The sequence below is a fragment of the Heteronotia binoei genome, chromosome 5 (genome assembly GCF_032191835.1).
Source record: "Heteronotia binoei isolate CCM8104 ecotype False Entrance Well chromosome 5, APGP_CSIRO_Hbin_v1, whole genome shotgun sequence".
Taxonomy (NCBI): Eukaryota; Metazoa; Chordata; class Lepidosauria; order Squamata; family Gekkonidae; genus Heteronotia; species Heteronotia binoei.
The window spans coordinates 26,206,108-26,214,823 of record NC_083227.1 but is presented as its reverse complement, the minus strand read 5'-3'; the positions used below and the strand labels follow the sequence as shown (position 1 = coordinate 26,214,823).

General features: G+C 47.3%; 1 protein-coding gene across 1 annotated transcript in view; it reads left to right on the top strand.

The window, feature by feature from the left end:
• The first annotated feature begins 4,417 nt into the window (after positions 1-4,417).
• Positions 4,418-8,716, top strand: part of LOC132571876 (zinc finger protein 208-like) — an 87,251-nt gene continuing 82,952 nt past the window's right edge. The window contains 2 exon segments of the mRNA XM_060238667.1: positions 4,418-4,744; positions 5,113-5,227. Of these exon segments, the coding sequence (XP_060094650.1) occupies positions 4,418-4,744; positions 5,113-5,227 (442 nt within the window).

The following is an 8,716-nucleotide window of genomic DNA, read 5'->3' as shown; positions in this document are numbered from 1 at the left end:
AGGGGATCTCTCTGGGTCCCCCCTGCAGAGTAGGGCAGGGAGGGGAGGAGGTCAGGACAGGCCCTTCTCTCTTCCCAGGGAAGGTCACATGCCAATTCTGGAACTGACCCCTGGAACTGGATTTCCTGCAAAGAGCAGGAGTAGATCAGGTTGCCCTCTAGGCCCAGAACAGATTGCCTTCCTGATGTCTGCAGACAAAGTCTCCCAGGAGAACCCCGCAGGCTGGAGTTTCTCCTTGTTACTTGGCAACCCTCCTTTAAAGACATCCGGGCAGGAAGGCAGAGTTCTGGATGTCTGGGGAGAGAGCCTTGAAGGAGGGAGGGATAGAGCTGGCGTGACAAATGCTATGTACAGCAGGATTATGACATCTTGCGATCTGGATGTTATGCTTTAGTTGATACATCTCAAGGCAGCATTTGTCTTTTTTTTGCCACTGCATCACAATGACTGCTCATATTTATAGTCCACCTGTACCCCAAGATCTTGTTTATGCACACTACTACCTGGAAGTGCTCCCTGGAGGACCCCTTTGCCTGATGGAAATTATGTAAACTTTTAAAAAGCAATCCTCCTGAAATAGCTTGGGGGAAAACTCCGAAAGTATGGAATTTCGTAGGAATGACAAAGAAGCACCATTTCTTATTGGTGCATTTGCAGAAAAGCCAGACAATTAAGCAATAATACAACCATTAAGCAATAAATATGTCAAAATAGGAGATAAATATGAAGTGAGCAATGACTCACAAAAGCTCATACCCTATCACAAATGTTGTTAGTCTTTTAACAAATGCAGCTGTACAACTCAAAGGGATCAGGACAAACATGGCACTGGAGGATTGCTTTTTAAAAGTCTGCATAAAGGTGAATTTCCACTGGGCAAAGGGGTCCTCCAGGGAATACTTCTGGGCAGTACTGTGGATAAACAAGAGAGAGTAGTCTCTTTGGAAATCTATTTTTTGAAAAGCAGGGGATATGCTGAAGGAACACCGATTTTCAGTGCAATCCTAAAACTACTTCCAGGCAACAGGAAATGATTCCTTTACAGGTTGGACTCGATGGCAGTTATACCCACAGAGGTTCCACTCCTCCTCAAACCTATACATGCCTGTGCTTGGCCCCCAGAATCTAAGTATTTCCCACAGGGGGAATAAGCAACTGGGAATCACCTTCAGCCTTCCTTTTTATGAGAAGCAGAACAATTAGTGTTGCCAGACTCCAGATGGGTCCTGGAGATCTCTTGCTATTACAACTGATCTCCAGCTGGCAGAGATCAGCTCCCCTGGAGGAAATGGCTGCTTTGAAGGGTGGATTCTATGGCATTGCGCTATGCTGAGGCCCCTCCCCAAATTGCCCTCTCCTGGATCCACCCCCAAAGTCTCCAGGTATTTTCCAATGCAGACCTGGCAACCCTACGGGGTATTCTAAGAACGCAGCCCCATTGAACTTCATGGAGCAATGCTGAGGGCAGCCTGGCTGAAGCACCTCATGAAGAGGACGAGAAACATCGACATTTATCTGCAGCACTGGAAAGGTTAAACCTACAGAGCTGTGTGCCAGAGAGGCCGAGCAACCAGTGGAGGGGGTGGGTTGTTGCATCTGAATGGGGAAAGAGAAGGAGAAATGCTTCAGAAATTGCAAGAACTGGGGAAAGCGATGCAGCCGGATCCTGGAAGGGCTTTTATAGAAGTAAGTAGCTGGGGGAATAAACTTTTAGATCTTGGAAGGGTGAAAGGCTGGGATCCTTCGACTCTTTGTGACCCCATGGACAATGTCACGGCAGGCCCTCCTATCTTCCACCATCCTCTGAAGTCTGCTCAAATTTGTGTTTGTTACATCAGTAACACTGTCCAGCCATCTCATCTTTTGCCGTCCCCTTCTTTTGCCTTCTGTCTTTTTTAGCATCAGGATCTTCTCCGTAGACACACTAGGGAGAGCCACAAATGTGGATTTGAGTACCCGTGCCACAGCAGTGTTTTGCAAAGTGGATGCACAGGGAAGGAACATGACTGTTCCAACCGTGTCACCCCTACTGCATCACTCCACAGCTCACTTGGCAGAGGCAGCCATACCACTATGCCAAATCCTCCCAGTTTGGTGTAGTGGTTAAGTGCGCGGACTCTTATCTGAGAGAACCGGGTTTGATACTCCACTCCTTCACTTGCAGCTGCTGGAATGGTCTTGGGTCAGCCATAACTTTCATAGGAGTTGTCCTTGAAAGGGCAGCTGCTGTAAGAGCTCTCTCAACCCCACCTACCTCACAGGGTGTCTGTTGTGGCAGGGAGGAGGTAAAGGAGATTGTGACCGCTCTGAGACTCTGAGATTCAGAGTATGGGGCAGGATATAAATCCAATATCATCATCTTCTCCTTCTCCTCCTTCTCCACCTCCTCCCACTAAGGAGGATGCCAGCAAGAATACCAAGCTCCCTTTTTAATGGCTAGTAGTACCAGAGAAGAGTCCCAGATGGAATCAAATGGGACGACTCATTCATGCCAATTGGCTGGCCTGCAAGCCAAGCATTTTGGTTGGTCCTCCCCTCCGCATTTGCTGTCTCCCTGATGTGGAGTTGCCAATGTCCAGGTAGGGCCTGGAGTTCACCTGGAATTACAACCAGTCTCTGGACTACATAGATCAGTTTATGTGCAGAACATGGCTGCTTTGGAGGGTGGACTCAGCCATTACATGCTGCCAGGGGTCATTTTATAGAAAAATAGATGGTGGAGCTCATTAGCATAACTCGTTAGCATATGCCGGCCTCTCCCCAGCCAAAGGCAACCCAATGCAAAAAAGGAGAGCCCCAGGCAAGTGAGACCTGCTTGGGCTGGCTAGAGATCCAGCCAACCCAAGCAGGCCTCGCTCATCTGGGGCTCTCCTTGGCTGCCTCCCTCCACCACAGTCAAAAGGCCAGCAAGCTACCAGCCATCCAAAATCACATAAGAAATGGAGAAAGGGCAGTGTGGGCTTCTCTAGTGGTTAATGAGGGCTGCTGGGGTGTGGCAAAGCTCTTTATGGTTGGCTGGCTGCCCACTTTCCTAATCCAGGGATTGTTATGCAGCAACACCTACTGTTCAATGGATAAGATAAGTGGGGGGGAGGAGGGGGAACTCTCAGAAAGGTTCAGAAACTGTGCTCCTGTGAGCTTCTGCTGAATTCAAGGCCTGCACCCTGCCCTCCCAAGCCCCAAATTCCCAGGCATTTCCCAACCCAGAGTTGGCAACCTTATGCATTCAGCAGAGTTTGTGGTCTAACTGAGAGAGGCTTCAGGAAGTGGTCTGAGTCCTGTTCCACATGCAAGCTGCACCCTGACACAATCCCACTTTATGCCAGTGTCAGATTTACATTTGCCCTACACCAGCAGGGCACCAATATGGCTTTGGGTAGGCCTATTTCCTGACACACACAGTAGCCATCCAAAGCTGCTCAAGGGGCCGGGCTTAAGCTTCTTCCCAAAAAAGGTCAGTCTCTGGAAAATAGTCTTCCTGACAGGGTGAGTTGGAATATGGGGCCAGGAGAAAACTGTGATTCTTCACTAGATGGAAGACCTTGTTATCTACACCCTGCTTCTTCATGTGGTAATGTTCCAAGGGATACTGTTTACTTGGATTGATTCCCCTTGGAAGGAGAAAGCCCTGGAGCCTTCTGGTGTTTTGTTTTGCTTTAATGACAAATGTACTGGCAGAACTGAGCACAGGGTCGGGGGGAAGCTGGAGGAATACTCACAGTAGCAGGTCCACTACCCCACATCAGATGTTCTGAGGGGGTGTTTCTTCTCCTCAGGATTCTTGTGCTAAATCTCAGACTGTCTCTCTTTCTTTCCCAATTTCAGCTTCTCATTCTTCACACAGACACATTCCTGCCCCTTCCCCTCAGCTGGGTGCTTGGGCAGAGCTCATGCCTAATACTATTGAAGAAATGCATACATTGGTAAATCGGTCACCAGTCCCTCTTGTCCTTTGGGGCTCCAGAATTGCCCCTTAGAACAGAGCCAAAGTAATGAGAGACTGAGTTTGTAAATACTCTGGTTTCTCTTCAGATCATATAAATCTTTCAGCATTTACTAAAGATTTCTAACTAAGTTTGTAGCATCCTTAAAGAGCCAAACAGACACTTAACTTTCCCAAAGAACCACAGAGGCATATCGAAAATAGCTATAGAACAAAATGATTTTATACTCAGTCTACAAACCACAAGAAGTACTTTTGTTCTGATCCCCCAGAGAAATGTTTGCATGTCTACTAAGCACATGAAGGTTTATGATGTTCAGAGGTTTATTTCCATTCTCTTTTGTTTTCCTTGTGACGTTGTTTTCCTTGTGACGTGTTACTGTCTGTGTCTGTCCCCCCAACCCCACCTAGAAGCCTCTCTTCCTAGCCAAGTGAGTAAAGGCATTGGAGGTGACCCAAGAGAAGGGGAAGGAGATGGAAGAGGAGAACTCGCAAGGCCCTGGAACTGGCAAGACAGCAAGCAAATGTTGCCATCCCATCCAAGCTGGGAATGGTGTTGAATTCTGGGAAAGCCCTGTGCCAGAGATCTGTTATAAGGTCACAGAGATCTCAAACGTACATTGCCAACGGTTCCGGCAGTTCCGTTACCATGAGGCCAACGGACCCCAAGAGGTTTGGAGCCAGCTAAATGGACTTTGCAATGATTGGCTGAAGCCAGAGAAACATACCAAGAAGCAGATACTGGACCTGGTGATCTTGGAGCAATACCTGGCCATCCTACCCCAGGAAATGCAGTGCTGGGTCAGAGGATGTGGGCCGGAAACCAGTTCCCAGGCGGTGGCCCTGGCTGAAGGTTTCCTCCTGAGTCAGGCAGAAGAGAAGGGACAGGCAGAGCAGGTGAGGGGTTTTCCTCTAGATATGTCCAATTCAAACAATGATATCTTGTCCTTTCTCTAAAGTTTCCCTGAGAGATATTTGTCCAAATGTTAATCATCCAAAGGGGAGATTTAATGGCCTCCTTCAGCAGCCTCTTCTAGAGAATTCCTTATCCCTCCAGATAACTCACTAGGTCTGCTGATAGAAGGATGCAGTGTCTCGGAGTGGGGAAGAATCCAGTCCTTGATCTGTTCCATTCCATCTCTTACCCCTCTCCCTCACTGCTGCTTCAGATGTGGAGACCATCCGTGAAGATAGAAGCTACATTCCCTGAAGTGGAAGGAGCTCCTTTGGAGGAAGGGCAGAGAGCCCAGGTCCAGGTGTGTGCCCAAGATGCCCTCTCCCATGGTAAGGACTCATTGTGGCTGGATGAGATTTGGGCACCCAGTGATTTTGATGAGTGGCAAGTTTGTTTGTTTTATGACTTGCTCTACCCTGCTACCACAGGGCACAGGGCAAGTAACATTCTATAACAGGTGTGGCCAAACTTGCTTAACGTGAGAGCCACTTAGTATAAATGTCAGATGTTTGAGAGCCACAAGTTCGAAGGCAGGCAGACAGACGGGAGGGAGAGGTGGAAAGAAACCTACTTTAACTTTAAATGCATTCTCCAAGCCACCAGCTGCCTTTTTTGGAGAGGTGATTTAAAGAGACAAATGCCTTCTCCAAGCCAGCCGATGGGGTGGTGGGGACTTTGAGAGCCATGCAATATGTTTGAAAAAGCCACATGTGGTTCCTTAGTCGCAGTTTGGCCACCTGTGTTAAACAGTTCTTAAAATACTAATTTAATTTTGATCATACTAATCAAAAAATAGATGGCACATAACAATACAACTAGCCTTATCGGGGGAAATTTAGTTGCATCAAAACTGGAGAGAGGCAGTAAAAAGAGAGGACGAAGGGCCCCATTGGGTGGAGCTGTCTTTCTCATCTGTCAGAAGTTTCCGCTGTAAGCCTGGTAGAACAGCTCTGTTTTACAGGCCCTGCAGAACAGTGACAGATGTTACAGGGGCTGATCTCAGCTGGATGAACATTCCACTAGTCCAGGGCCATGGCTGAAAAAACTCTGGCTCTGGTCAAAGTTAGGCAAATGCTTCTTGGTCCATCAGTTGATTTTAGTGAATGTAATGCTCTTTTTTGGGAGGGGGGGCGGGTATACCAGGGGAATGAGCCCCATGGCTCAGAGTGGCAAGCTGCAGTACTGCAGTCCAAGCTCTGCTCACAACCTGAGTTCGATCCTGGCGGAAGCTGGATTCAAGTGGAAGAAGAATACGAATTGCAGATTTATACCCCGCCCTTCTCTCTGAATCAGAGACTCAGAGTGGCTTACAATCTCCTATATCTTCTCCCCCCACAACAGACAACCTGTGAGGTGGGTGGGGCTGAGAGGGCTCTCACAGCACCTGCCCTTTCAAGGACAACTTTTGCCAGAGCTATGGCTGACCCAAGGCCATTCCATCAGGTGCAAGTGGGGAATCAAACCCGGTTCTCCCAGATAAGAGTCCGCACACTTAACCACTACACCAAACTGATAGCCAGCTCAAGGTTGACTCAGCCTTCCATCCTTCTGAGGTCGGTAAAATGAGTACCCAGCTTGCTGGGGGTAAAGTATAGATGACTGGGGAAGGCAATGGCAAACCACCCCGTAAAGTCTGCCAAGAAAATGTTGTGATGTGACATCATCTCATGGGTCGATAATGACTCAGTGCTTGCACCTTTACCTTTTTATACCAGGAGAGGTGGTCCCAAAGGTGTGTTGTTCCCAGACTGTGTATGATTTTAAAGGTTAAAACTAACACCTTGAACCTGATCCAATATTGAATCTGGAGCTAATGCAGCTGGTGATGTACTGGTTGAATATGGGCTCTCACTTGAGTTCCAGTAAGAACTCATACCACTGTATTCTGGACCAGCTGAAGTTTTCCAGTCAGTCTCAGGGGTAGCTCTGCATAGAGCAAGTAAAAGTGGTCTAGTTTGGAGGTAACCGTTGCCTGGATCGCTGTGGCTAAGTCAGTTGCCTGGCCTGGCGCAGATGTAGAAATGCCAATCTGGCAACGGTTGTGCTCTGGGCACAGGGAGGAATCCAGAATCACACACCCCAGACTCTTGACTGCTGGTGTTGGAAGTTGGCCCCCTAACTCCAAGTCTCCCCAGCTCAACCACAAGACCTCCGTCTGAGGGATTTAATTTCAGCCAACTCTGCTTCAACCAACCAGCCAAAGCCCTCAATGGGTTTTAGGTCAGTTTGCATTGAGTAGGATGAACTGGAATACTCAGTTCTAGCTTCCACTGGGAGTGGATATAATCTAACTGAATTTCATTTGGTGTTTTAGAAAATCATATCTAAGAATGGATTGCCTAGAAAGGGTTTCTAAGGATGGAAGTAGGAAAAACAATGACAGAATGAAAAAAGGAGCGATTGTCTACATCTGCTTAATACAAATATAGATTGATCACATTTAACTTAAACAAAGATGTCTCTTTTTTGGTGTCTGATTTAGGGCAAGAACTTCTGTGTGAAGGTTTTGATTCAATAAAATGGAAACTCCTCGAGCCTTAGAGAGCCAGTTTGGTGTAGTGGTTAAGTGTGTGGACTCTTATCTGGGAGAACCAGGTTTGATTCCTCACTCCTCCACTTGCAGCTAGCTGCTGGAATGGTCTTGGGTCAGCCATAGCTCTTGCAGAGCTGTCCTTGAAAGGGCAGCCTCTGGGAGAGCTCTCTCAGCCCCACCTACCTCACATCATAGGGTGTCTGTTGTGGGAGAGGAAGGTAAAGGAGATTGTAAGCCGCTCTGAGACTCTGAGATTCATAGTGAAGGGCAGGATATCAAATATAATCTTAGTGGAATTTCCTAGTGGAACATCTTCCACACATTGTTTAACAAGCCTATCTGGTTCTCTTTGAGGCATGTGTTTCTTCAAGCATAGCAATATCAGCACGTTGCTGTTTAAGTCTGTGTAGTATTTGATAACAGTCCAGGTTATGATTGTCAATTTAAGTATGGTCCAATATTAAAAGTGATCATTTCTGAATATCACCATTAGCCTCATTTAGAAATAACCTAACATCAATATATCGCCACTAAAATTTGGAGAATGAGGAGGGAAGGGGGGGCAACAAAAAAGAAAAAACAACAAAAAGGTGCAAGAAAGACACATGTAGTTGAGGAAAAAATGGTTGAAAACATCGTGAAAGTGTTGGTGACTTCACTCTGTCTTGCCTGAAGCTCTAGGTTCTCCCTGCAGGCCCAACTGATATTAAATAGCAGTAGAAATTTTTAGTCTTTAGTCCAATGTTAATAGAGGAGATGGTCAGTAAATTAGGCCAGCAGATGCAGTGGTTTGTTGGAGGGATCTCATCCACGTTGGTCATTGTCAGTGTTCAGGATTATACTTAGAGCACGACATTTCTAGAGTCGTTTAAGACAGAGGATCTTCGCTGTCACAAATGTCCTGAGAAAGCTCATCGTCATCAACCTTATAAAATTCCAGCAAATCATAAAGCATAGCAGATACAGAATTTGTAAATGATTGTACTGAATATTCAGGGCCGGCACTTGGGATTCTGCTGCTGAAGGCAGACCCCTGTGCAGTGCCCCCCCCCTGCTCCCTTGTTAAAATAAATTTTGTGTGCTTGCTTTGCACGCACTCAGCACTATGACATCACAAAAAGTGATGTCATCAAGCAGACTAGGGGTCGAGGCACGCAGGACACAAGCCCTGGCTCAGACTTCTTGTGTTGCAGGAAGCCTGATCGGGGGCAGGGGGAGCTGTCGCTCGCATCCAGTGCACCTTGCAAGACACATGGGACGCAAGCCCCGGGCCCAGCTCGTGGGG